General features: G+C 50.0%; 11 protein-coding genes across 11 annotated transcripts; 4 read left to right on the forward strand and 7 right to left on the reverse strand.

The window, feature by feature from the left end:
• Nucleotides 1-2,631: 2,631 nt before the first annotated feature.
• Nucleotides 2,632-3,507, reverse strand: JCM6883_001100 (uncharacterized protein; the record flags this gene model as incomplete). The annotated part of the gene is made up of 2 exons (XM_076633637.1): nt 2,632-3,347; nt 3,420-3,507. 2 exons carry the CDS (start codon nt 3,505-3,507, stop codon nt 2,632-2,634), a joined length of 804 nt encoding a protein of 267 aa, XP_076486331.1.
• A 363-nt stretch (nt 3,508-3,870) lies between these two features.
• On the reverse strand, nt 3,871-6,269 carry JCM6883_001101 (WD40 repeat domain-containing protein; the record flags this gene model as incomplete). Its single annotated transcript, XM_076633638.1, has 9 exons — nt 3,871-4,391; nt 4,500-4,805; nt 4,870-5,021; nt 5,087-5,207; nt 5,279-5,528; nt 5,595-5,690; nt 5,760-5,861; nt 5,918-5,986; nt 6,048-6,269. 9 exons carry the CDS (start codon nt 6,267-6,269, stop codon nt 3,871-3,873), a joined length of 1,839 nt encoding a protein of 612 aa, XP_076486332.1.
• A 258-nt stretch (nt 6,270-6,527) lies between these two features.
• PIS1 (CDP-diacylglycerol--inositol 3-phosphatidyltransferase) lies at nt 6,528-7,494 on the forward strand (the record flags this gene model as incomplete). The annotated part of the gene is made up of 4 exons (XM_076633639.1): nt 6,528-6,606; nt 6,677-6,965; nt 7,034-7,115; nt 7,180-7,494. 4 exons carry the CDS (start codon nt 6,528-6,530, stop codon nt 7,492-7,494), a joined length of 765 nt encoding a protein of 254 aa, XP_076486333.1.
• Nucleotides 7,495-7,990: 496 nt separating this feature from the next.
• On the reverse strand, nt 7,991-9,477 carry JCM6883_001103 (uncharacterized protein; the record flags this gene model as incomplete). The annotated part of the gene is made up of 6 exons (XM_076633640.1): nt 7,991-8,316; nt 8,384-8,477; nt 8,561-8,672; nt 8,736-8,850; nt 8,913-8,965; nt 9,026-9,477. The coding sequence occupies 6 exons, from the start codon at nt 9,475-9,477 to the stop codon at nt 7,991-7,993; spliced, it is 1,152 nt and encodes a 383-aa protein (XP_076486334.1).
• A 250-nt stretch (nt 9,478-9,727) lies between these two features.
• Nucleotides 9,728-14,370, forward strand: MSH3 (mismatch repair protein MSH3; the record flags this gene model as incomplete). The annotated part of the gene is made up of 15 exons (XM_076633641.1): nt 9,728-10,540; nt 10,615-10,625; nt 10,699-10,770; nt 10,880-10,984; nt 11,117-11,364; nt 11,437-11,463; nt 11,538-11,643; nt 11,713-11,945; nt 12,013-12,319; nt 12,396-12,792; nt 12,861-13,156; nt 13,227-13,542; nt 13,625-13,686; nt 13,743-13,986; nt 14,050-14,370. 15 exons carry the CDS (start codon nt 9,728-9,730, stop codon nt 14,368-14,370), a joined length of 3,558 nt encoding a protein of 1,185 aa, XP_076486335.1.
• Nucleotides 14,371-14,743: 373 nt separating this feature from the next.
• Nucleotides 14,744-15,573, reverse strand: JCM6883_001105 (uncharacterized protein; the record flags this gene model as incomplete). Its single annotated transcript, XM_076633642.1, has 2 exons — nt 14,744-15,121; nt 15,208-15,573. 2 exons carry the CDS (start codon nt 15,571-15,573, stop codon nt 14,744-14,746), a joined length of 744 nt encoding a protein of 247 aa, XP_076486336.1.
• Nucleotides 15,574-16,124: 551 nt separating this feature from the next.
• Nucleotides 16,125-17,663, reverse strand: COQ2 (4-hydroxybenzoate octaprenyltransferase; the record flags this gene model as incomplete). The annotated part of the gene is made up of 6 exons (XM_076633643.1): nt 16,125-16,469; nt 16,535-16,668; nt 16,748-16,833; nt 16,912-17,029; nt 17,118-17,270; nt 17,342-17,663. 6 exons carry the CDS (start codon nt 17,661-17,663, stop codon nt 16,125-16,127), a joined length of 1,158 nt encoding a protein of 385 aa, XP_076486337.1.
• Nucleotides 17,664-17,936: 273 nt separating this feature from the next.
• SPC24 (kinetochore-associated Ndc80 complex subunit SPC24) lies at nt 17,937-18,842 on the reverse strand (the record flags this gene model as incomplete). Its single annotated transcript, XM_076633644.1, has 4 exons — nt 17,937-18,052; nt 18,142-18,221; nt 18,298-18,538; nt 18,608-18,842. 4 exons carry the CDS (start codon nt 18,840-18,842, stop codon nt 17,937-17,939), a joined length of 672 nt encoding a protein of 223 aa, XP_076486338.1.
• Nucleotides 18,843-19,072: 230 nt separating this feature from the next.
• On the forward strand, nt 19,073-20,572 carry JCM6883_001108 (3'-5' exonuclease; the record flags this gene model as incomplete). The annotated part of the gene is made up of 4 exons (XM_076633645.1): nt 19,073-19,332; nt 19,416-19,629; nt 19,706-19,829; nt 19,899-20,572. The coding sequence occupies 4 exons, from the start codon at nt 19,073-19,075 to the stop codon at nt 20,570-20,572; spliced, it is 1,272 nt and encodes a 423-aa protein (XP_076486339.1).
• Nucleotides 20,573-21,349: 777 nt separating this feature from the next.
• Nucleotides 21,350-25,474, reverse strand: JCM6883_001109 (uncharacterized protein; the record flags this gene model as incomplete). The annotated part of the gene is made up of 12 exons (XM_076633646.1): nt 21,350-21,804; nt 21,872-22,100; nt 22,171-22,513; nt 22,583-22,898; nt 22,963-23,023; nt 23,093-23,542; nt 23,610-23,697; nt 23,763-23,994; nt 24,064-24,338; nt 24,409-24,663; nt 24,738-24,995; nt 25,068-25,474. The coding sequence occupies 12 exons, from the start codon at nt 25,472-25,474 to the stop codon at nt 21,350-21,352; spliced, it is 3,369 nt and encodes a 1,122-aa protein (XP_076486340.1).
• Nucleotides 25,475-25,567: 93 nt separating this feature from the next.
• JCM6883_001110 (uncharacterized protein) lies at nt 25,568-26,876 on the forward strand (the record flags this gene model as incomplete). Its single annotated transcript, XM_076633647.1, has 5 exons — nt 25,568-26,051; nt 26,130-26,195; nt 26,261-26,436; nt 26,508-26,607; nt 26,701-26,876. 5 exons carry the CDS (start codon nt 25,568-25,570, stop codon nt 26,874-26,876), a joined length of 1,002 nt encoding a protein of 333 aa, XP_076486341.1.
• Nucleotides 26,877-26,920: the final 44 nt, after the last annotated feature.

Genomic DNA, 26,920 nt, shown 5'->3' on the forward strand with positions numbered 1-26,920 from the left:
TAGGCATTGATCCCGCTGTCGACAGTTTTCGAGACTGCTCAAACCCAGAGTCGAGAGATTGTCTAGCATGAATTATCAATGTTTCGTCATCTTCGGAGAGAAAGTGGGTGGTAAATCGTTCTCCGGATGCACTCCGCGGTCTAGGCTGATCAAAAAGGAGGGTCGAGCGGAAACTACTCTTTCTTCCCTTCCCATCACTTCCCTTCTTCTTCTTGTTCCTCTCGCCACGCTCTTTGTACGTCTCTCATCTGATCACTCGTGATCGCTATTGACACTTGCGTCGCTCAGAATCAGCTCTCAGTCTTTTCCCTCTCGACGCTCGAACCCCCTTTGATCGCTCGAATCAGATGTCAGTTTGGTGGCAAGGTCGGTTCATCCCGGATGCAAATGGAAGCTATTCCGATTCGGGCTGTAGCTGCATGTTTGCGTCCTTCATGGACCGGCCTCCGAGCAAGTTGACATCTGACGCGAGCAGTGAAAGTACTCCCTCTCTCTATCGTTCCTCCCGGCAACTCTGGACCCTCAACTCGTTCGGAAAGTCGTCAAGGAGCTATCGACACTCGTTCAAAGAAGGGCTAACGTCACAAAGGAGATTTGAAGTCGTCGAAGCTGAACCTTGTCATGTGGGAAGAAGGGCGACGGGTCTTCAACCAAGCTGGGAGAGAGCAAGTCATCACCGCTTATCTCCATTCAGCTTGGTGCAAGTAGAGTTTCGTCGGCCTTCGCCGCAGGTGACAAGTTTCAGCTTTACGCTTCTCGTCTCTTCGCAATCTCAAGCTTCTCCGGTTTCCAGGTGAGTTTTCATTCTCACTCGTCACTTTGTGTTCGCTGCGCTTAGCTGACTCCATAAATGTGAACAGCTCATCGTCGTCACTCGCTCAACTCCGAAGGTCGTTCCCTCTCGAATCTCGCTCACAATCCCCCTCTTCTCCCCCGATTCGGTTGCTCCTTTCAGATATCCCCGAGGGCGTGTGCGGTCTAAACGTTCGTAGTCCCATCAGCTGGGATCCTCGTCGCTTTCTGCTTCAGCCCTCAAAAGCGATGGAGCAGGTATCGTCGGGAATCCAGCTGATCGGTCGCGAGCCTCGAACCGTCGCGGTGTCGGGATTATCTGAGCGGAGCAGCCAACTCGATTCTTTCTTTCCTCGACATTGTCTCTTCGACGCTTGACATTTCGGAGGTCGTGGAAATCCTTCGACCGACTCCTCTCCCTCTTCCTCATCAACGCTCTCTCCATCTGGTGAACACCTTTCACATCTCTAATCTCACGGTCTTCCAGAGCTGACGCGCTCCTCGTCAGCGTCTTCATTCTCGTTTCAAAGCTCGATCCCATTTCTCCAGCGATGACTTGGGTGCTCTTCGCAATTGAAGTGATGCAAGCCTAGCTCGAAACGCTTGCTTCGAATCAGCAATATCTCTCAACAACGAAGCTGAAACAAGCCTGAAGCGTTTCGAGGTCGGGGTGCACGGCTTCAATTGATGGGAGCAGCCAAAAAATCGACCTCTTCGCTCCCTCACTTTCACCTCCCTCCTTCACTATACCCTCCACGTCGTTTGTTAGCTTCCGGTGGTCATGGGTCAGATGCAAAGTCGTGTAACTTCTTGGGCGAACTTTTGAGGTCCTCTCGAGTGTTCGATAATGCAGCTGCACTTTGGCTTAAACCTCGACCCGTAATCATGATAGGCTGTCAATCTCTTGCACACAGCTCGAGCCCTGTTCAACGGCCTTGAAAGCAGTTTGAGAGTGGCCCTTTCGAAAAATCGCGAATCGACTGAGCTTGACACCGAATTCTCACCGACTTGTCGTTCCAACTCGGTGATTTCGCAAAATGGCCTCCAAGCTCTTTCGATCTCTTACCTGCCGCTTCACGAGTTGACTAAGAAAGCATCTATGCCTCACTCGCGACAGGATCGAGGGTGAGACAGGATAACGGTCAGAGAGAGGTGGGTTTCGTGATTTTGCTCCTCCGTCAATCCCTTCGAACTCGTTCTGTCTGCATACTCTCGACTTGCGGATGTATGGGGCAAACGGCACTCGTACGCTAATCTTCAAGCTGCGAGCAAAAGCAGAGTTTGCACCTACCTCGAGGTAGCAAAAGGAAACGCTCAGCGACAGGATTGAACTGTCGACCTCTCGATGGGGCTGTTGGGATAACAGTCGAACGCTCTAACCAGCTGAGCTAGCCGAGCGAATTTGCTTGATGATGCTGGCAAAACAAACAAATATAAACCGCATTCAAAATTTGCTCGAAGCATGCGTCGATTCAGAATCGAGCTTCTAGCACTCGTCTAGGGAGCCCACTCCTGGCGGAAGACACCGCAGCATCCTCCGACATGTAGCGAACGTTTCGGACAGCGCAGAAAGTGGGATGGAAGAGCTTGACTCTCGAACTCGCGGCGTCCTAGCTCATTAGATTCGTCCGCGCCGCCCTTCTCGGTTCGCGGCGGGCCTCTCTAAAGAGGCTGACTTCAGGAGAACAGCAAAGAAATTGTTACAGATACCAAAAAATGATACAACAAACTTGAACAAACGGCTCTCGTTCGCACGGATACAGACAAGGCTTTTCCTGTCTCGCTTCTTCCCTGCACAATTCACTGAGGGGAGACAAAAATTCATTGTCGTAACTCCTATCACGGATTGGTGTGACTGAATCGAACGAGTCGAGGACGATGTTGCGGTCCGAGAGTATCTTCAATGCCTAACATACGAGACTTCGGCTGACGGCTTGGAGGGAGGGGTAGAGGATCGGAAGCTCTCTTGAGGATCGAAGGGCGACGACCCAAAATGCTGGTACCTTCGTTCGCGAACTGTTTCGATTCTCGCAAGTATTTTTGCTCCGCCTCCTCTTCCTCTTTCTTCGTCTTTGGGATGAGATACTCGGTTGGTAAGCTCTGACTTGTCCTTGGAGTAGGAGTCGGTCTGACGTCTTTGTCTCCAAGAAGCTGGGAGAAGGAGATTTGCGAGGACATTGGATCGACGAAGGCGGGCGAATGAGCGATACTCGCCTTTGACGAAGGGGGTCGGTAGACGGAGGAAGTGACGGAAGGTGCGAACGGGGAATCGGATGTTTCGACGTCCCAGATGACCGACGCGAGATCAGGAGAGGGTTCGGAAGAATCGGGTTCAACGACAGGAGGAGGACGGATCAGGTAAGCAGGGATCGGTCGTTCGTGGTAAGGAACCATGTCAGAGATGTGCTCGGACGTCAGAGGACCCCTCGCTTGTAGAGGACGCGACATGAAAGAGGGAGGAGAATGTCGTCCAGAATGCGAAGAGGTCGAAGACAGTCTTGGGTGACGACGAGGGAACGAGAGTCGCAGGAGTGATCGAACAGTCGGTTTCGAGTCTACTCCACCCCAGGTCAGCTGCTCTCCAGTAGCACAGAGTGAGAGAGATCAAAGCGAAGAAACTAACTCACCTTCCGTTTCGCGGTGGGATTCCTGGGCGTTGTGTGGTGCACTGTCATGAGACGGTCGAGGTATGATGTGAAAGGGTATCTTGACCATCTTGGACGAGCTCGTGCGGAGAGTGGATATTGCGAGTCGAGAGTGAATTCACTGCAAAGGTCGTGCGAGACTCTTGGATTGAGTGCTTTTTCGGGAAAATCTCGCGCTCTCGCGGAGTGTAGAGTACTGCGGGTGAGCGACAGAGCGAGCGATGAAGGGGAAAGGAGACAAAGGTCCGAGAGTTTCTCTCTGAGTCCTCCTCCTTGCATTCACTCCTGAGGCGAGTCAGAGAGACACGCGATAGCCATCGACTACAGACCGAGCATCTGCGTCTGTGAAAGAGCGAGCTTTATCTCTCCCTTGGAAAGTCGACTTCAGTTTCCGAAAGATGCAACTTTTCCCATGTAACGACAAATCTCTTCCTCAATAAGGCAAGCCCCCACCACCACCACCACCACCACCACCTCTACCTCCATTTCCTCCATTTCCCCATCTCCTCGGGTTCGCCGCTCCAGGACCCGCGACTCTCTCGAGTGATTCGCTTTGAGAGGGTAACGGTGCTCCTCTTCTTCCCATTCCGTATCCACTCGGTGCTCCGCTGCCTCTCGAACCACCAAATTGAGCCTGATCATCCATCATACCTTGGGGCGGACCAGCGAAACGATTCGAACCTCCTCCTCCGAATCCAGGAATGAATCCCTCGTTCGAACCTCCCAGACCCGGCGGCGGGGGCGGAGGAGGTACTGATCCGTTCCCGAATCCAGGTAGAGGCATCATCGATGACGAAGGAGGAGGACCTCGATTCGAAGAATCTTGGTTGTTGTAGTTCGAACGGTTTTGGTTTCCGAATGAAGGTAGAGCTCCGACGAAATTGTTTCGGGGAGGTCCTCCTCCTCGACCGTTTTGCTGATGTTGTAATCCGGGTAAGGCGAAATCGTCTCGATCTGCTCGTGCGAGTTCGTCGAAAACGATCACGAATCGTCAGTTCCAATTCCCCTCGTGCGCACCGAGGAAGAGAGAGAAAGAGAGAGAAAGAGAGACTGGGGACTGACCGTCTTCCATCGCAGGATTCTCCCCCTCTTCTCCCAATTCCTTCGCCCTCTCTTTCCCAACATGAAACCTATCCCCTTTCACCCTCACTCCCGGTCTTCCTCTACTCCAAAACCTCGTCGTATGATCGTTACTCGCACTGACGAGTAAGTGTCCGAGAGGATGGTAAGCGAGACTCCAGACGTTCGAATCGTGTGCGAATTCGAGGGTTTCTTTCGGGGAGGGATCGGGGAGAGACCAGTGGATTATAGATCCTTCGGAACCGCCTGAGGTGAGGATATCGGAGTGAATGGGGTGCCACGCGAGGGCTAACAGATTCGAGAGACGAGTGAGTTCGGGAAGAGTGAAGAGAGAGAACGAGGGAGAACGTACAGCAGACTTCTTTCTTGTGACCCCTCAACGTAACCAATTCTTTCATCGCACGAATATCGAAGACCTTGATCAACTGATCCCGAGATGCCGTAGCAACCATGTGACCGTTTGGAGACCATTGTAAAGCTTGAATCGTATTTTTATGTCCGTGCCTTTTCGCGCAAAGATGGAACGAGTCAGTCGACTCACGAGCGAAGGGGTTGGAAGAAGGACTCACAGAGTAGTCAACACGGTACTCGTCCGAGGATCCCAAAACTTGACGAGATTATCCTTTGACCCAGACGCCAATAAACCTTTCGTAGGATGCCATTTAACGCATTTAACGTCCCATCCATGTCCTGTGCACGAAGAGGATACGAGCATATCAGTACTTTCGCGAACTTTGGATACAATCGAACTCAATGCGCACCAGTCAAAACTTTCTCCTCCTTCATTCTCTCGAAATTCCAAATCTTGAGCACTCCATCGTCTCCTCCCGTACAGAACCTCTCGTCGTTTGGAGCCCAACTAACATCTCGAATCGCTTCGTTGTGTCCCTGGAAGATTTGTAGGTTGTTCATGTTGGGTTGGAAATATTTGATTAGACCTGAATTGTCGGTTGAGAGTAACCATTGTCCGGAATTGGACCAGGCTAAGGCTCGGACGGCGGAATCGTGTGCCTATAGAGATTGTGACGAGGGAGGTTAGAGAAAGCTTTGCGGAAGGAGGGAGAAGAGAGAACGAACTTGGAGGATCGTTTCGAAATTGAATGTTAATCCGTTCCATAATGTGAATTCACCACTCGTTGAACCCGTCAGGATACGTCTCGCATCAGGAGTGAACTGTATCATCGATCAGATAAGCGGGAGCTCACGCTGCTCGCACAACGGTGACGAGAAAGGAGAGCTCACAGTTGCGATATTAACGGGACAACGAATCTTGTTCGTTGAAGTATGAGCGTAACGATTACAGAATGAAGTCGAAAAGTTGGTATAAGCATGCGGGGGTAATAACTGTCGGACGGGGCGAGTTAGTAGACGAAGGTTGACAAAGAAGAGCACAAACTTGCGTCGATGACAAAACTGTGTTGATTCCTGATAAACATTTCATCCTTGATACTAGCTCTCGTTGATTTAAACTATTCACAAGTCCTACTCAAGTCAGCTCAGGAGACAGAGCTGGACGAGAGAGAGACTTGCGATTTTCCATCTCTCAAGTCCACCGAACGGATCTACCGTTCTCCTCGCTCTCACCCTCTGCCGTTTACCATCGTGACCCAATTTCTCTTGCGCGGCGAGTTGAGCGAGTTGTTCTTCTCGAGTGTCGGGAGGAGGTGGAACTGGAGGATCGTCTAACGTGCGAGGTTGCCATGGAGATGGAGCCGGGATCAGCCGTGGTGTTGTATGAGCTATTGTCGTCATATTACTAGTTGTTTCGAAGTGCAGAGAAGTGGTAGAAAGGAGAGAGATGAGGAACCTCATCGCTTGTTTTCTTTCTCCAATTCACTTCGAGGCCGGATCACCCGGCTGACTAGTACTACAAACGACACCTACTTCAGAACCTAGATCTCGATACGCGTACATCGCAGCCCTTCTCGACGAGTTGAATCCTTCCCCTCTCCCCAACCCTCGGCGTTCTCCTTCCCCCTCTCTCCTCAATAGAGCCACGCGTTCCCAATCATGTCAAGAACACCGTCACCAGTACCCACAAAACCTCGCACGAATGAGAACGTGTTTCTGTTTGTTCCGAATCTAATCGGTAACTCGTGCTCCCTCATCTCTCCCTTCTTCACCTCACAGTTCGCTGATCTTCCCTCTGATCACTATAGGTTACACTCGAGTAATCCTCGGAGCCGCCGCCTTGACCTACATGCCGACTCACCCGAAATTCTGTACCGTCGCCTACTGCGTTTCGGCTCTCCTCGATGCCGTCGACGGACAAGCCGCTCGAGCGTTAGGACAAACGAGTAAATTCGGCGCGATCCTAGATATGGTGACGGATCGATGTATGACTTCTTGTCTACTTTGTTTCCTCGCTTCGGCTTATCCGAGGTTGGCCCTCGTGTTTCAATTCTTGATTTCGTTGGATTTCTCGTCTCATTACATTCATATGTATGCGTAAGTTACCACCTCTTACTCTCTCTCACCGGAAGAGGACGATCGACTGACGAGAAGGGACGATGCAGTTCTATCGCGAGTGGAAACCGAAGTCATAAAACCGTTACGAAAGAACAATCCTGGATTCTTTGGTCTTACTACAACAACTCCGTAAGTTCCCCTCACTCCTCCCTTGCTCTTCCCGCGACTGACTCGAATTCGACATTGGAATTAGCGTACATTATTCATTTTCTGTGCCGCCAACGAATTATTCTTCGTCGCCCTCTACATTCTCAACACTTACCACACCCCACTTCTCAACCTTCGTTCCCTCCCCCCTTCTCTCCAACACCTCTTGAGGGATTTACCTCCAGTCGTGGCGAAATGGATCGCGACGGTTAGTTGGCCTCAAGTGTTGGCGATCGTGACGTTCCCGATCATGACGGGGAAACAGATCATCAATGGAGTACAGTTCTGGAAGGCGGCGAAATTGTTGACCGAGAGTGATCAGGAGGATCGATGGGAACAACAGAATGCGAAGAAACAATGAACGAGAACGAGAATGTTTTATTCGGCGGTCAGTCTGAGGGGGGAGAAAGCAAGGAGGATGAGGTCCTAGATAAAGAAGAGACTACTATGAAAGAGGAGGGAGAGGGAGAGGGAGAGGTGAAAAAGTCGCATACAAACGTTCTATTCTTTCTATTGCAAGTTACATAATCTTTCCGTCTTTTTCCCATGTTTCGCTTTACCCCTCTGTTCATAATACTAAGTAATGATGCAACCAAGTCAAATCCACATCTACCATTGTTGTCTGAGCGGGAATTCATTTCGAGGTTCGTCGATTCACTCTCGCTCATCGAAATCTGAGCACGCACCAGGCTTCGATGAGTTCGTGAATCAATCTGTTTGTTATTACTTTTCGTCACAGTGTTTCGTATCATATCTGTACAGTACTTCAAAGGCCATCCAGCAACCAGGCAGGGGGGATAATATTCAAGCAAGCCAAGTTTTCCAATCCAAAACCAATCCAACTTTCCGATTCCCTCTCAACCAGTTTTCCTCCTCTTCTTCCTCCCTCCTCCACCCGCTCTATACTCACTCCCCTCACTCTCTTCCCCACTCGTCGCAGCTCGTCTCCCACCCGCACTAGCTCTCTTCTTCCCACCACCACCTCTCGATTTCCCTTTCCCGGCAGCGAACGAAACACTCGATTTCCTCCCCTTCCCTTTGCCTTGACCTCCTCCCGGTCCACCTGATCCAGTTCCCGAGACCCCGCCGCGTGCCCAGGTAAGGAATTTGTCTCGGATTCGAGTCTCGCATTCTCGAGTGAAAGCGTTTTGTTCTCGTTCCAATCTTTTCGAAATCTCTTCGTCTACAAGCAATCACTCAGGGTCAGTTCCCGGGAAGAAGGATGAGACAGGAGTGTGAAAGAGACGGACTGATAGTAGTCAGGGCTTGACGAGTCGCTTGACGGTTCGAAGAGATTGTAGAGGAGATTGAGACGAGTTTCGAGAGGAGTTGATGAATCGTTCTCTGCACAACATTCGACCAATTTCAGCTATCCCGCCTGCGCCTAAAAGGGAGAACGGAAGGGCAGAAATTGAAAGAGTGTGCACCTGTCGTTGCTGGAGATGAGAGGCTTGGTTACTAGGATTGAGATTGACGAGTTGAGTAGAAAGGGATTGAGAAGTTTTTTGATTCGTTTTCTCGAATTGAGCGAGACTGGTCCTACTCCATGACCTTCGTATTAGCCCTGAATGGCATATTGAGGCTGAACTGGTCAGAGAGTACCTGATTTGATCGAGTTGGAGGACATTGTCCACCAGATGGGAAGACATTTGTAGAGCTTGGTCGAAAACTGCAAAGGATTGCTGGAATTCGGCTTGGAGGTTCGTCTTGAGACGATCTAAGAAACGCCGAGGGAGTCAGTATGCTTCTTTGATGGAATGAGGAGGGTGTGGGAGTTACTTTGAGCGGTTTGATCGAATTGAGTCGTCCAATTTTCGACATACGGATCAAGTCTGTGAAAATATGTCCTCAACTTAGCCCAAGCTAGAGCTGATAACAGAGTAAGTACTCACGAATGACCTCTCCTTGGTCTCAAACCCGGTTTCAACATTGGTAAAGGGAAGATGTTTTCTTCATCTGACGCTTCTCCTTCCTCCTCTTCTTCTTCCGCTCGTTGATCCTTGTAGAACTCGATGAATCCAGAATCATCCCTCTCTTCTCGTCCTTCTTCTCCTTGGTCGAGAGGGTTCAGAGCACCGCGATGAGCTGGTTCCCCTTCTCGAGAAAACCTTTGCCTCCCCTTCGTCGTCGAAGAAGTCGAAGCGAGTGGTCTGTTTGGAGCAGCAGGAGCGGAGACTCTACCTCTTGGTGCTACACCTGCTGTTGGACGAGTCGCTTTCGAGGGTCGAGAGGTGCCAATTGCTGCTTGAGATGGATTTGGAGAAGAGAATGGATCGGAGTAACGACGATTCATGTTCGGTCGAACGGGCGGAGCGGGTTGTCGTAGACCTGGGAGGAACCTCATCAGTTGTCTGAGTCGGTAGAGGAGGAAGAGAGAGAGAGAGAGAGAGCTCACTCGTCATTTCTGGCGGTCAATGAACAATTCACTTCCAGAACGCGATCTTGCTGATTGGATACGTGTCTCTGACTCCCCCAGTCAGGTGGTATAATAGTCGAGCGTGTAGAAGGGGATCGAGGCGCGACTGAGTGAATGACTCGGTCAGAGAAGTCGCTGAGAGTTCCTCTTTTCCTTTCTACACTCGCTCGACGGCTCGATGCCACCCAAACCGCCCGAGAGAGGAGTTCAATCCATCTCTAGCTTCTTCAAACCGAAACCCATCTCTCAACAACAGGCCTCTCGAGCTATCGAAACACTCGTTCTCGACTCTTCAGACGACGACGTAGACAACGAGGAACCAGTACAAGAAGCACGAGCTACGAAACGAATCAAGTTAGAACATACCGACTCCTCGACTCCGCCTGTAGCTTCTACCTCGAAACTTTCCAGCACAGCCACTCGACCTCTCCCTCCCTCCTCTGCCCCAGCTCCTTCTACTTCCACCTACAAGCGCCTTCAAGGTTTCTCCTACACCCGTCCAAATCCAGACGACCCTCCTCAACCGAAGAAAGTATTGACAGAGTCGGAACAGAAAAGGAGAGATTTGTTCGTCAAGAAACTCGTAGGGAAACTGGCGACGAGGGAACAGAGGAAGAGTAGTTATCTGGAGAATGAACATTTTATGGCGCCGAGAGGGGAGAGTGATGAGGAGCAAGGTCAGGACGGAGAAATGAGTATGTTGGATGAAGAGGGACGCGACGAGAACGGGTTCGATGCGGATGAAGACGGAGGCGAGACTATGACGGATGGGAAGAAGGGGAAAGATGTGAAAGGGAAAGGGAAAGCGAAAGATCAGGACAGTGCGAGCTCAGGAAGATTCGCAAAATTCGCTAGAACGACCTCTTCCTCGTCGAAGAAATCGAGCTCGAAAGATAGTTCACCTTCCGCTTCGACGACCAAGTATACGCCATTAGAACAACAGGTTGTCGCGCTCAAGAAAGCGAATCCGGGGGTACTGTTAGCTGTCGAGGTGAGTTTACAATTTGTTTCTCTCATCCGCAAGTTGGCTCGATTGACTCACGATGATTCGGCTGTCGATCGCAGGTCGGATACAAGTGAGATTTCTGCCTCGTACGTCCTCAGGGATGCTCTCTTACTGACTCTTTCTGCCCGACTCCGCGTCGACAGATTCAAATTCTTTCAAGAAGATGCTCAAACCGCTTCCAAAGTCCTCAACATCGCTTGCTTCCCTCAACAGCAGTACGTCGATACTCTTTTCCCTCCATCCATGCCTCCACGAGACTTGCGTGCTCCTCACGTTGAAGACTCGCATCGACCATTGAACTCTCGTTTTTCTTTCTTGCGATAGTATGCTCACGGCTTCGATTCCGACTCATCGACTCGAGATCCATACGAGGAGGCTGTTGAATGCTGGTCACAAGGTTGGAATCGTACGTCAGTTAGAAACCGCTGCGTAAGCTTTCTCTCACCGTTTTTTCCCTCTCCCTGTGTTATCTCCTGCCTCTTCCCCTTTGCCCTCTCCCCCGGCTCGTCACACCGTATTTGTCTATCAACTTCTCAATACTGACAGGCTACGCTCGCACAGGTTGAAGAAAGTCTCCGACAATCGTTCAAAACCATTCACCCGCGCCCTCACTAACCTCTACACCTCCGCGACGTTTGTCGACGAACTCGGAGTAGGAGATGATTCCGCCACGGGTGCAGGAGGAGGTTCAAGGACGGCTACGTTGATGTGCTTGGTAGAGGAGAAGGTCGGGACCGGGAAAGGGAACGAGAGGGTTAGAATTGGGTTGGTTGCCGCGATGCCGAGTACTGGAGAGATCGTTTGGGACGGTAAGCGCGTCTCACTGTAGAATATCTGAGTGAGAGTCAGTGTCTGACGGATGAGAGGTTGTGTGGGTGCAGATTTTGAAGATGGGTTGATGAGATCAGGTGAGTTTGTCACTGTACCTCGAGTCGGACCGAGACGAGCCTTGACTGATACTCGGCCATCCACGAACTTACAGAGTTGGAAACCCGTATGCTACACCTACAACCGAGTGAACTGCTCCTCCAGAAAGATCTGTCTCCCCCGACTGAATCGATCTTGAAACATCTCGCCGGTCAACACAAGTCAGTCCTCTCTCCTCCTCCTCCTTCTCTGTCTCGGCAAAGCTTACTGATTACGATCTGGTCACTCAGTGCCGGGACGCCAGGATTCACCTGTCGAATCGAAAGAATCCCGAAACGACCAAACTCGTCGAAAGCGATCTCGAACATTACTGAATTCTACGCAGAGATCAAGGAACAGAGGAGGAAGGAGATGAAGAAAGTACCTAGTGAGATTGTGTTGGGCGATTCAGATGACGAGAACGGAGACGAGGAGATGGAAAAGGGTCCGAGCACTTCACAGAGAACGGAGATTGACGAGAATGGTGAGTTTGATTTGTTAGAACGCTCTCGCTGTCATTTTCGTGAGAGCGACTGACGGCAAGCTCACAGGAGAAGAATCGACGACTCAAGTATTCGATCTCCCGAAACTCGTTCTCATCGCCTTGTCCTCCCTGATCACTCATCTCTCGGCTTTCAACCTCTCCTCGATCTTCCTCCATACCTCATCGTTCACTTCCTTCTCTTCTCGAACTTCGATGACCCTTAACGGGAACACGATCACGAATCTAGAGTTGTTACGAAACAGTACCGACTTCAAAGAGGAGGGAAGTTTGATTTGGGTGTTAGACAAGTGTAAGACGGCTATGGGGAAAAGGTTGTTGAGGAAATGGGTCTCGAAACCGCTCGTTTCTGTCGAGTGAGTTCAGCTTCCTCTCTCCCTCTCTTCTATTCTATCTGAGTGCGGGCTACTAATCTCCGCTCGAACGTTGCAGAGCGGTGAACTGCCGACTCGACGCCATCTCCGAGATTCACTCAGCATCCTCGAACCTAGCACTTTCGAAACTCCGTGAACTGCTCAAATCACTCCCCGACCTCGAACGCGGTTTATCTCGAATCCATTTCGGACGAGCGACTCCTGACGAGCTCTTGAGGGTCCTTGAAGCGCTCACGAAGATCGGGACTGTATTTGATCAACTCGCAAGCGAAGGAGGCGGAGGAGAGCACCGAGAGTTCGGCTTGAAGAGTGAATTGTTGAGGGAAACGGTTCGAGAGTTACCGAAGATTAAAGGCACGGTGAAAGGGTTGGTGGATCAGGTTAATCAGAAGATGGCGAGGGATGGGAAGAAGGAGAACTTGTTCGAGAGGGAACAAGATTGGCCGGAGTTAGTGGTCAGTGCTCGATCTCACAATCTGTTCGTGCTTCGAAGAGTCCGACTGATAGTGACTTGCCGCTGTAGGAATGCAAGAAAGCTCGAGACCAAGTCGAGGAGGAGATTCAAGACGAACTGAAAAAAGCGAGAAAGATTCTCAAGAAACCCGCACTACAGTTCAAACAAGTCTCCCTCGAGGAATACTTGCTCGAAGTCAAAGTATCCGAAAAGAATATCGTCCCGGCGGACTGGCTCCGAATCAACGGAACGAAGACCTACTACCGATTCCGCTCTCCTCCTCTTCAACGAAAGATTCAAGAACTCGAACAAGCTCGAGAACGTTTAGCGAACGCCGCAAATGCCGCTTACCTCTCGTTTCTCCAGTACGCTACACTCTCTTTCCTCTCCTTCGAACCCAGCTCTGACTCTCCTCGATCGCTCGCTCGTCGACAGAGAAGTAGCTTCCCATTACGCTCCCTTCCGTTCGACGATCACCCACCTCGCGACTCTCGACTGTCTCTTCTCTTTAGCTCTCGTAGCTCTCGCAAACAACTACGTAAAACCGACGATCACGAGAGAAGAAGGGAAACTCGAAATCAAACAGGGTAGACATCCGATTATCGAACAAGTTTCGAGTGAGCCGTTCGTAGCGAACGATGTCGAGTTTGGTGGATTGGAAGGGAAGAGGCAGATGATATTGACTGGATTGAACATGGGTGGGAAATCAAGTTTGGCGAAGAGTGTTGCTTTGATCGGTTTGATGGCTCAGGTCAGTCTACCTATTCATCTCACTTTTCTCTTCATTCGTCTATTCAGTCGTATAGGAGCTAACGTGCCTTTCCTCTCGCTAGATCGGATCTTTCGTTCCCGCTGAAGCTGTCACGACGAGTCTCTTTGACGGCATCTATACTCGGTGAGAACTCTCCTCCTCACGCGTCCAGTGATAACTACTAACTCAGTGTTGAGTAGTATGGGAGCCTCTGACTCAATCATGCAGAACCGATCAACCTTCATGCTCGAACTCGTCGAAACTTCGGAAATCTTGAAACTCGCAACTCGAAGATCTTTGATCTTGTTGGACGAACTCGGTCGAGGGACTTCGACGAACGATGGAGAAAGTATCGCTCAGGCCGTACTCGAGTGGATCTCGAAAGAGAAGCAGAGTTTGACGGTGTTTGTTACTCATTATCCTAATCTTTCGATTTTGGTCCAAGTAAGTCTCGCTCTTCTCTCCCTGTGCACTGAAACATGTCCTGATCCTCTTGGTCGATTGTAGAAATATCCGGAATCGATCACGACGAATCACATGTCATGTCTCGAAGGAGACGACGACATCACCTTCCTCTACAAACTCGTCCCGGGTCTCGCTTCGAGTTCTCACGGGTTGAACGTTGCGAAAATGGCGGGAATCCCAGAATCGGTTTTGAAGACTGCGAACGAAAAGAGGTTGGAGTTAGAAAGAATCGTCAAGGACAGAGTGGACAAGAGAAAGAAAGCGAAATTGGCAAAGGTAGTGAAAGAGTTGGAAAGATTGCGATCGACGGGCGAGGGAGGAGGCAGGGAGTTGTTGGAGATGTGCAAGAGTCTCGTCGAGTAATTGACTCGTCTCCTTCTTTGTCGGTTGTTGTTGTCCTTTCACTTCTGAAATCGTTGCTCAATATTTCTTCTCGATGTCACTCGATCGCGCGAGCTTGCTGGCCAAATTCTCTTCTCTCACGTCGTCGTATCGTACTAAGTAGACTGGGTTCGGCACAAAAGTTGTCAGTGTTCAAGATCAGAGTGGTAGACGGAAGAACAAGGAAAGTTGTAACAAAGTTCGAGAGCAATGGGCATCGAACAAATAGAGGAAAGGATACAAAAATGCTCTTTTTGATAGTTTGATGTATCGATACACAGTGAGGAGGGAGAACTGATAAGAAGATAAACGAGACAAACGCCAACACCCAAACAAAACCACCTTCGTCTCGCGGTTACTGCCCGCCACGAACGACTCCTCGACCTGCCTGCGCGGGAGTACTAATGACGTTCCACTCTCGAGTAGCTTTCGCGCGTTCCTCCCGATGGGCCGCCAGTCGACGCAGCAAGTCTTTCATGGCGATCGAATAACCGTCCAATGCGAGCTGATTCCCCAAGGCCTCCTCGTTGCGGCGTTCATACCTGTCAATGAGGTCGGGTGCGACAACTTGCGCGATGTACGAAATCACCCTGTCATTCAGGGTGATCTTCCTCGCGAGTTTGCGGAGACGTCGAGCTTTCGCCTCCTGTTTCTCCCGTTCTGCTTGGACTCTCGCGACAACGTCTCTCCAGGTTAACCTTGCGAAACGCTGGTGAGCCGGGGGTTGAGCAGTCTGTATCAGGGATATCGATAATTCGTAGTCAGCGAAACGGCTTCATGAGGAAAAGCACGGCGTAGAATGAGGGGGAAGTAGCTCACGTTCTGCCCACCTGGGACCTGACCGTTCTGAGCAACGGGGGCATTGATCCTGGCTCGAGTCTCCTGGATAAGGATAGGCTCCTCCTTGAACTTTACGTGTTTGACGCTCGGTTCGTTTTCCTCGGTTTCGACTTTGATTCGTCGTTCGATGAGAGCTTGACTCGACCTTCCTTGATGCTGTCCTCCTCCATTGTCGGGCATGTGGTTCGATACAGCGGGACAGGGGTGTAAGAGGCTGGCGAGAGAACGACGAGAAGTTGAGAAGGGAGTTTTGACTTTGGTTTCGTTGTCGGAGACGCTGGGAGCTCTCGAGCGGACGAATCGAGCACGTCGAGCAGAGGGAGAGTGGGAGAGGGAAGTGCGCATGGTGGGTAGTGAAGATGTGTGAGAGAGATGGAGAGGAGCAGAGAGGAGCGTAGAGGAGTGAAGAAAAGAGGAAAGAGACGAAGCTCCTCCTCTTCGCCTGTGTACCCCAGCTGCAGATGCGTCGAAGATGTCGGAAAGATGCTGGAAAAGTGCTGGAAAAGTGCTGGAAAGATGCTGGATTTTGTTGCAATTTTGTTGTACTTTTTCGGCCGTGACCATCGTTTCAAATTTGAAGTTTCTATTCATCGTTGTCCTCGTGACCTTCCGTTTAGTACCTCGTCCCCTTCAACGCGACTCCCATGAATGAGTAGCGTCGTGGAATCGAAATCCGAGAGACTTCTGCGGCCGGCGAAGAGTCGCGGAAATCCGAGCGAAATTCTTCTCACCTCGTCCTGTCGAATCTTGCGCCGTCTCTGCCGTCGTCCTTCCGTTCCTCCTAGCCTTGATTCCGCTCTGTATCACCACACTATAGCCTCTCTTATCGACCCGCCTCTCTGCGTCCTAACCTCGCTTTGCGCTTGAAGTCGCCTTGAGAAAAGAGTTCATCATGCTTACACTCCAATCGCAGTCGCCGTCGTCCCTACTCCATTCAACGCCAACACATAATCCACAAACATCCCACTCCACACAATCGCTCCCACATCCCGATTCTTCCCGAAAAACTTCCAACAACTTTCCCTCTTGTCCCACTCTACATTCCTCAATTGCCACACTAGATGACTTGCGGCTCCACCGACTGAGATGAGGTAGAAGGGGAGTCCGTGGCCGTTTAGGTAGCCGGAGAGGGTGAGGAGGGAAATGAAAGAAGCGGAGAAAGTTGAGAGGATGGGGAGGGAATGGGAGCCGAAGAGGAGAGCGGTCGATTTCACGTTGGCGTGAATGTCATCGGTTTTATCCTGAGAGTGTAGGCGTGTCAGTATCTGAGTCAGAGAGAGATGGCAAGACAGAGGGAGAAAGATACTTGATGAGCGTAAATCGTATCGTAAACGATCGTCCATGCGACGCTACCAGCGTAGAGAGGTAGCGCGACAGTCCAATCTGTTTGACCGAGAATCGCTGAACTACCTAAGAGAGCTCCCCAGTTGAATGCGAGACCTGAAACGAGCGCGAGATTGTCGCAAGAGAGTCAGTTTCGAGTAGCGATCGAGTGAGCGAGAAGAAAAGTGTCGTGTACCGAGGACAAATTGAGGCCAATACGTGATCCGCTTCATTAACGGATACAGCACAACGAGCGATAACGAACTCGCTCCCAACGCTATTCTGTCCCCCTTGCAAACACTCGCACTCATCAGCTCTCTCCCCACTTCCGCTGAAGATGAAAAGATAGAGATAACATACGAATACCAATTCAACTGCGTCAAAATCCCCAACCCGACCGATAACTGAGTTGCGAGGAAACTCAACGCTTGAATAGGTTTGATCTCCCCACTCGCTAAAGGTCTTAACTTTGTTCTCTCTGCACTCTCCAAAGCTGCATACATCAGTTCTTCTACCTCTTAGAGGAAGAGGGAGGAAAACAGATGGAGAGAGCTCGAAGAACGTACCGACTTTTTTATCGATATCTCGATCCCATAAATCATTAATGACGCATCCTGCACCCCTCATAACGATCGCACCAGTTCCAAATAAGAACATGTTCCAGGACCATGTTGTTAGGGGAACGAGGGCCGAGTAGGAGGCCATTGTTAGTGACCAGGCTGTTTTTCATCCCTCTCTCTTCGTCAGTGCGCGTTCGGAAGAAGAGGAGGAGAGGAGTGAGACGAAGTACCGCAGGGCCAGAAAAGTAACCAGGTTCCGATCGGTTTATCGAGTCGAGCGAGAGAGAGGTACGGATGAATCCATTTCAATTTCCCGGGCAAGTATTTCGCCCAAGGTGGGATCGGGGACGTCGTGAGGCTAGCTGAGGTGGTAGTGAGTGGTTTTGGATCGGTCACGGGTGAAGGAGAGGGTAGGGTCGAGAGATATCGGGAGGAAGAGATCAAGGTTGAACAAGAGGGAGTGAGAGGTCTAGGACGCAGGAGCGGCGCGTTGGACCGTAGTAGAATATGCCGATATGTCGGAGAGGCGCGTAGTAGAGGTGAGATCAACATTGATCGACTTGAAGGAAGGGGAGGAAGAGAGATCGGCAGCTCGAGCGCAAAAACGCACGAGATCTCTCGGGATTGTTCTTTCAAGCGCGAGAGAATCAGCCAAGGTGTATAGAGTATGAGTTTCACAACAGATAGAGCACAGATGACCTCGAAAATAATGACAAAGAACCGGAAAATCCTCCTCGAATATCCCTCAACTCGTCCTTCCTCAAGCCAGGCCCAGCTCTAAGACCTCTCCTGACCCCGCCTCAACTACACGACGAGGACGACACATCATTCCGTATTGACGACTTTACTCCCATTCAACTCCCACAAAAAGTTGCACCACTGGAAATCGTTTATTGAAGGATCCAATTCGATCGTACGGGCTTGTTGTGAAGTTGCTGAACCTACGAATCACTCCAACCCCACAGGAGTCAGTTTCTCCTTCGAGTAACGGAGAGAAAGGAAGGAGAGAGGGAGAGGGAAAGAGACTTGCGAACTATGATTTTCGTGAATTTCCCTTGCTCGTTCGGGATCGGAGTGAATCCTAGGTCTCTATACATCTTCAACTTCAATCTACAGTCATGTTAGATCCTATCTCGAGTCAGTCATGTTCCACAGACAAGAGAGAAGAGTCAATGAGAGTACTCACACATCACCGTTCAATTCTCCAACCTGTACCACCTCCTTCTCCTGTTCCTTCAACTCCTGATTCAACCTCACCAGCTCCCCCTGTAACTCCATAACTTGTTGATCGAGTTCAGAGTTGAGTTTGACGGTTTGAAGGGTTTGTTGAAACATTGTTTCGAGTTGTCGTTGATGATCCGTCGTAGAAGGGATCGTTGACGATCTTTGGGAAGCCGTTACGGCGGATTTATAGTCGAGTTTGATACCTACTCACTCTTGCTCCCTCGTCAGTGGGGATGAAGGGAGAGAGAGGAAGAGGGAAAGACAGGACGAACCTCTGAGTTGTTCACGAGCATGATCGACCAAGTCTTTCGTATGATTCCTCCATTCTTTCGTCTTCCGTTCAACCAATAACACGTTCTCTACATCATCGTCGATTCCTTCTTCGGGGTCGGGAGAGGGTTGATCCAGGGTCGATTCGTCTTTCAGAGCGAAGGTTTTCCACAATGAATCGAACAAGGGACCAAAGGCTTCTTCGAAATCATGTTCTGGTGTATCGTATGTAGCCATCGCGCTTTACTGGTCCGAGGGAAAGGAGGGAGAGATGAGATAAGTTTGTTTGTTGATCGAAGAGAAGTAAAGGGTCGAGTCTTGATTGGAAGCGCGTCGGATGGTTTGATCGGTCTTGCAGGTAGTCCAGTGAGCGTTCTGAGCGCGCGTTTGAGTCGTCCAGTCGTGCCGAATGAGTAGTCGAAGCGAAACGAACTTCATCTCTCTCTTCCCTCTCTCAACCCGATGTCATGTCCCCCGCACCAACCGTAGCCGAACTCCGTTCACTTCTCTCTTCCCTTTCCCTCGATTCACGCGGTACGAAATCGACGCTCAAGCACCGACTCCTCAAACACAAACAATCCTCCTCTACTACCTCCTCGGCCTCGCCTTCTCCGCCGGCGAACACGGAGAGAAGGAGACCGAAAGGACAGAAATATGATAGTTACTTAGTGTGTGATGTCGAGGCGACTTGTGAGAATATTCAAGGGAATCCGAAATTGGCTTTCTCGTAAGGTCCTCTCTCCCTTCCTCTCCCTACTCGAAGTGGGAAAGGGACTGATCGGAGTATGACGGTCAGGAATGTCTGAATAGGTATCCGAATGAGATCATCGAATGGCCAGTGATTCTACTACAATGGAGGAGAAGAAAAATCGAATCTCGCAATCCCCTCCTCGACGAGCACGTGCAAGAAGAAGGAGAGGAGGAATGGGAGCTATATGAAGTGGACGAGTTCCATTCGTTTGTGAAACCGACTTGGGCGCCAGAATTATCGGAATTCTGTACAGAGTTGACGGGAATCACTCAGGTAAAACCAATTTCTCTCCCCCTCTCCTCTGTACGCTGTAGCTCATTGAGATCGACATGGGTGTAATGACTCGTAGGATCAAGTCGATTCAGCACCCACATTCCAGGAAGTCCTGAAGAAGTTTGAGAAAGAATTCATCACGAAACATGAACTCTTCACGAAATCGAACCAAACGATTTGGATTACCGATGGTCCTTGGGGTAAGCTCGGCTTTCACTCTCTCGCGAATGACTGAGGGAGAGAGTTGAGAATGGCTTGAGCTTGGATAGATCTGAGGGATTTCATCGCGAAAACTTTATACCTCTCTCAATTCGAAGGCCCTAGACCAGATTATCTCGCGGGAGAAATCATTGATCTCAAATTGTTGGTCTCGAATTTCTTTGCCGAGATCAAGGTCAAGAAGGACCAACAAGAACGAGGAGGGAAAGGAATTGAGAACGGATCGAGCTCTTTAACGTCGACCTCGACAGTACAAATCGACGATGACTCGCTTCCTCCTACTCCTGGTGGTTTTCCCTCGGATGCACCTCCTACGCCTCCCCTCACCGCCGTCAAAACTCCTTCAATTTCCCCCTCTTGTCCGGCGTATCAACCCTCCTCCCTGCTCCTCTCCCCCCCACCCGACTTGACTCTCCCCTCGGTCCTCCTCTCCCTCACCTTACCCCCCTTCCTAGGTCGTGCTCATTCCGGTCTCTCCGACGCGCGCAACATTTCCCGAATCATCCTCCACCTCGCGAACGATCGTCAACTCGAATTGAAGGGGAATCGGATCGTACCGGATGGAGGGAAAGGAGGGAAAGAGAGGAGATGGGGATGGATGGGGAAGAAAGGGGTGGTTAAATGGGAGGGGTGTAGGAAATGGTTAGAAGAGAGAATGGAGCAGAAGGAGAAGGAGAGATTGAATGGAGTGAAAGGGAACGGGGAGAGTCCACCTTCGCGTTGAGGAGAGAAGAATGAGGAAGAGGAAGAAAAAGGTCGGAAGGTCGCTGGCGACATTGGCTGAGCCGGTAAGAAAATAAAAGAGAAGGAAAAGATGGACAAATTTTGGTAGGGTGTCTTTTTTCAGCAGGATGGACTTTCTCGATGGTTTTTGTTTGTTGGTTGTATAACTATACGTTGATCGCACTTTCGCAATATAGCAATGGACCGCAGCTTTCAGTTCCTGAAGACGATTTCGTCTGCGTTTCCAATCCGACTTTGTTTGCATCGATCGTTTCGCATCGTTCTCCCTTCCCTTTCTGCTGGTCCTCGAAACATTCCCGTGCTACATTCGAGACGCTAGTCTCTCTCTGGGGTAGTCCAGGTTCAGGCTCTTGCCGAGGCTCCGTGAGAACAGATCATCGCAAAGAATCAATTTCAGACTTCTCTTTCCCTCCCCCTCGAGACTAAGCAACGCCTTCGCCGGTCTCACGGCATCGAAACATTCCAACGAAATCGATGGTCCATAACTTCTGATCGGGTCGAGTTGTCGATCAGAGTTGAAATCGAGCCGACATCGAATTAAGGTGAGGGAGGTGTCGAGTTGAGGTGAAGGGTTCGCAATAGGTGAGAGAATAGGAGGATGATTGTAGGAGGAAGCATCGATCGATGCGAAAGGGGTGAGCCGGGGCGAGGAATGCCGAAGGAGCGATAGAGGAAGAGTGAGGTCTTTCGGTCGACGTCGAATCAATCTTTACGATTTGAGACCTCCTCCTCTACGAGTTCCCAGCGATCCGACTGACTAATACTCCGTCATCCCCGCCTGACTACCCGTATACGTACTCCCAACTTCATCCTGCGCCCAACTAACCTGACTCTTGTAATCGCTCCCCCCATCCCCTAACAACGACGACAATCGATCGGCCTGTGAATACCCAATACTACTCGCCGCACTTCCACCTCCCCCTCCTCCCCCTGGAATGCCCGCGATCGAAGAAGCGTCGTCCCTGATACTCGAGGCGTCGTTCGAAGAGAGTAGATCTTGGGAGAACGAGGAAGCGGCGTAGGAAGAAGAAGAAGCGGTCGAACGTTTAACGGAGGAAGGATAGGTTGAACCGGCTTGAGAGAAGGTCGGGAGTCCGGAGGAATAGGTAGCTTGAGATCGGACGGATTGGGCGTCGGAAGGGATAGAGGAAATCGCGTCGTGGCCGCGGAAGAAGGAGGAGTCGAAGCGTGAGGAAAGACCGTTACCTGAAACTATGTGACCACCTTAACCTTTTCAGCTCATATGGACAATAAGAGATGGGAAGAGAAGACGACTCACCTCCACCGTTCGAACCAGTTCCTCCGACTCCGCCTGCTGATCCTCCTCCTCCTCCTCCTCCAAGCATATCTCTCGCATCGTGTTGGAAACGATTCATGGTAGAGTTTCGATCGTAAGGTCGTCGAGGTTTCGAGAATTGAATCATTGAAGGTTGGAGATTGTTGAGAGGTCCTTCGACTAGACATTTCTTCTCTTTGTAGTGAGTCAAGAGGTAATGCCAAAGAGAGTGCTATCCAATCAACAATCATCAGCTCGATGTCAGCTGTGAAGAGAGAAGTGAGTGAGAAGTGAGAGCTTACTTTCGATAGAACTTTCGGATTCCCCAAAATAACCAATCCGTATTTCGCTCGAGTAAGTGCGACATTCAACCTCCTCGGATCATTCAAGAATCCAATCCCCTGATGTTCATTACTCCTGACACAACTAACGATAATATAATCCTTTTCCCTCCCTTGGAACGCGTCGACACTCGCAACTTCGACTTCTTTGTACAGATCCTTCTTGAGCGCTCCGTTGAATTGCATGTAGGAAGAGACGTAGGAACGTTGTCCTTCGTAAGGAGTGATGACACCGATTTGGGAGGGTAAGACTCCGGACTTGAAAAATCGAGTAACGATTTTTTCGACATTTGAGGCTTCGGTACTGTTCAACTCCGGCGCCGTCAGCAGACCTTCCTCTCGAAGCTAGCTGAAGAAGAAACTGGAGACTAACCGGTTAAGGAACGAAGTACCACTCGACGAGATCTCTTCCTGACCCAAATTCTGATGGAAATACATCGGAGTAGTTTGTTGAGGCCAAGGGAAATCTACATTCTTCCTCAACCTCTCCGGTGCCGTCACTCCATTCTGTAGAGTTCCTTCATAGAACATGTTTGAAGGGAATTCAGAGAGACATGGATGCATTCGGTATTGAACTTGGAGTCGAATCGGCCGGTTCCCGAGAAGGATTAAACGTTCGAAGAGGGATTGATTCAGTCCGGCTTTCGCGGCTTTTTTGTTCATGATCGTCGGACCGAGTTGGGAGTGATCTAGTCGACGGAACGAAAGGTCAACGATCTGTGAAAGGGATGAGAGAGAAAGCGCGAATCTTACCTCCGACCATGACGAGTTGTTTAACTCCGAACGTAAGAGGAATCATACATTCAGGTTCAGTCTGTGCGAACGTATACCGATATCAGCTATCATCCCTAATCGAGGAAAGGAAGAGAGTGAGAAAACTCACAGCCTGAGTCGCCTCATCGATCAAAACCGTTCTAAACTTGAATTTCGCCAACCTAGGATCTCCACACCCAACACAAGTCGCACAAATAACATCGGCATTCACTAAGATCTCCTTCTCTGCCGCTCTCGTCAAACTCTTGAATTTCCTTTCATCTCCACTCGATAATTCCCCTTGTTCCTGTTTCAACTGAATCAATTTCTGTAATTCCGGATGAGTATCCGAATTCGCGACTTGTGCGTGCAAGGTCAAGAACGAGACGGAGGATTCCAAGGCTTCGCGAGATTTGGCGGTTACTCGTACGACTTTGAGCCCGGTTTGGTGGATCTTTTCGGCGAGTTGATCGACGGCGACGTTCGAGGGGGCGGCGACGAGTACTTGTCCAGGGTTCATCTTGGAGAGGTGGTAGACGATTGAGGCGGAAGTGACAGTCTTTCCAGTACCGGGAGGTCCCTGTTTTTGATAGGAGAGTGAGTCAACACCTCCTGCTATCGGGCGATAACGAGAGAAGTAGACTCACCTGAATGAGGGAAAGAGGTTTCTGAAGAACACTCTTGACAGCGTAGATCTGAGAATGATTGAGATCCGGAAGGAAAGGAGCCGAAACCCTGTCACCCGTTCTCTCGCATCAGTCTCTTCCCTCTCTTACTCAAAGTGACTAGTTCAGACTTACCTTTTCGGCATTTGAGCTCTCAAAACTTGAGGAGGATCCGCTTCGTGTCCCATCAATTTGTGATAAATGTAACCCGAGACACTTTGTTCGTCGACGGCAAAAGTTTTCATCGCGAGTTGCATTCGATCGAACGAGGTCGACTTCCAGACGAAATCGGCGGAGAAGTTGTGAGAACAATCGATGGGGACTCCGTCGGAACGTCGGAGTTCGAGAGCGATTTCGTCCGAAACGTCTGAACGAAACGCTCACTCGAAATCAGCAACCGGTTTTCTCGAGGAGAGATAGGAAGATGGGAACTGACTGTTGGGTACCTTGATAACATGACCCACACCTTCCCACGCCTTATGCAATTCTCCATGATACCTCAACCTCAACTCATCTCCAACCGCTAACCTAACTTCTCCCGATTCCAATCTCGGTAAATTGAACCAAGCCGTTCGTTTCTGATTCAATCCCATGTCCCAACGAACGACGATCCCTTCTTGAGTTTGAGCTTCTTTCAAACGTTTATCGTAATCAGCTTCGATTTTGACGAGAGGTCCGAAGATGTTTTGATATTGATAAGCGTCTTCGTATCTAAATCCTCACATCACTTCCTACTCATCAGCTCCACTTCTGAGTAGGGAGAGAGAGAGTTAGAGTTTACCTCAATAAGATTGGTTGAGGTTCATCGTCGACACCAGGTTTCTCCAAATCCTCCAAAGTCGCCAATTGATTCTCCCTCCATAATTCCTCGAGTTTGTTGATCTGATGAAACGTGATTTGTCTCGCTCGGAGTTGTTCAGATTCGGTAGGTACTTTGACGAGCCAAGAGAGGAAAGAACGATCTTCGATTAAAGGCGACCATTGAGTCGTATCCCAAACGATATCTTTCGACGATTGCATCGCCGCGCAAGGTTGTCTGACCGCGCACTCTGTATAAGCTCGACACACTCTTGAAAAGGAGGTATAGAGAGTGAGAGTGAGTGAACTTGCCGACAAAGTAAAACGACGACGGTATCACTCTTCGCAGGGATAAAACCTAAAATGAAGACGTTCTTCGCCCCACAAGCGTAACATTCCGGAGTAGTTTCCCCCAAAGGTGATTCTTCATGTAAAGTTACTTCCTTGTGTTTCGCCCGTACCAAGTGATTGACGATGTGGGATCCCGAAGTCGAACCGCGAGAATTACAGAACCATTTGTTACAGATCAAGCACTTGACGACTGAGGCCGGGTTGTGAATGCCGCAGTACCTACTCGAAGACAAAGGGATCACAAGGTCAGCGAGTACGGGAGAGGGAGAGAGGAGGGAGAGGGGGACGAACGAGCAAGCGTGAGGAGGTAATTCTCGATTCAAATCGTCCAACATTCCTTCGAAATCTTCTTCGTACAAATTCGCTACTTGATCCCCTGCTCCTCCTCCTCCTCCTCCCATCTCTCCTTCTCCATTACTCGCCGCGTGAGAGTGAGGATGATCGAGTTGATGATGATTCAAACTCAATTGATCGAAATCGAGTACTTCTAAATCCTCCCTATCTCCTCCATCTGCTCCATACCTTTCTCCCTGCTGTGACTGGTGAGGCGGTAGCTGCTGAGGGAGGTGGGAGGCGGTAGACGAGGAGTGGAGAGAAGAGGTATCATCGTTATTCGTACCGAACGAATACCCCGATGCTCCTTCCAAATGAGCGAAATGATCTTCTCCTCCGTATTGACTCGGCGTGAAGGACTGCATCGTTTCGTCGGTGAGAAGTGGAGACAGGAAAGTGAACTCTCCGAAACTTGTTCTCTCTCTCCTTTCACTCACCTCACTCACGACGATTCGAAAATGGTACCTCGACCAACGAAAAAGACTAAAACCTCCCACACAGAGAGCAAGAAGGAGGAACCGGTCAAGGCAACTCCAGGAGGAGACGATTTAGAAGATAATTTGTTGCTCGATGATCAATACCTCTCTGATGGACCAGCAGACAACGACGACGATACCGTAGAAGGATACCTCTCACCCGACGACGAGCAACTTCCAGCAGCAGGTTCGAAGAAACGATCGGCTAGAACTACCGCTTCCGGTTCTGAAAATGAAGAGATTCCTCCCTCAACTTCCACTTCAACCTCTTCTTCAAAGAAAGCAAAGAAAGATAAATCCAAGTCGAAGAAGAAAGCGAAATTGGAAGAGTTAGGATTAGACGAAACGACGAAAGATGATACGGCGTTATTACCACTTGAAGTTGCGTTGGATCGATTGAGCGAGAAACAAAAGAAAGCGTTACCTACTCTCTCTGGACTAGAGTTGGACGAGATGAGATTGAATCGTGCGTTGTTCTCTCCGTTCTTCACACTCAGTTAGGCACGAGAAGCTGACGAAGGGTGAAGGGAGGGATCGAAAACAGAAAGTATGATTCAAGATACTTCAACCGTTACGACCCGAGACGATTTATTAGAATTCATGAAAGCTGGTCCGTTCTCCTCCTCTCCCCTTCCCTCCTTGTCGCTCCACTGACCGCGAGTTGCGATTCTCCAGCTCTCCCAACTGCGTGTACAACCCTCGCAAAACTCCCGAAAGCACACGGTTCACCTCGTATAATCGTCCTCTCCGGTGCTGCCCTTCGAGTCGCAGACTTATGTAGGCAAGTGAAAACGTTCCGAACGAAACAGAAGGATGGGAACGTGATTGATGTTGGGAAATTATTCGCAAAGGTTCGTTTTCTCCTTTCTCTTTCAGCTGTACGCGGTCGGTTGAAGCTGACGAATGAAGGATGAGGGAGTAGCATTTCAAATTGAATGAACATGCGGAGTATTTACAGAAGACGTACGTTGGGATCGCGGTCGGAACTCCTAATAGGATTGAAAAACTCCTTAATGAAACCGGTACGTCCTCCTGTCTCTCTTCTCCCTCCTCCTGTCTCCCTTTCCCCTCTACTTTTCTACCAGTTGACTGACATCCTTGTTGTTCGCATGTAGACTCGTTGAAGTTGACGCATCTTTCGCATTTGATTCTCGATACGACTCACCTCGACGCGAAAAAGAGAAGTCTCATGGATCTACCAGATGCGAGAGGAGATTTGTTCAAACTGTTGGGATGTGGGAAGGTTATGGAGAGGTTGAGGGAAGGGAAAATGAAGGTGGTATTATTCTAATCTGATGCGAAAAACCAGTTCATTCTCTTCGAGCATCGACTTCA

Source organism: Sporobolomyces salmoneus (assembly GCF_050403485.1).
Source record: "Sporobolomyces salmoneus JCM6883 DNA, S_salmoneus_JCM6883_v1_ctg42, whole genome shotgun sequence".
Taxonomy (NCBI): domain Eukaryota; kingdom Fungi; phylum Basidiomycota; class Microbotryomycetes; order Sporidiobolales; family Sporidiobolaceae; genus Sporobolomyces; species Sporobolomyces salmoneus.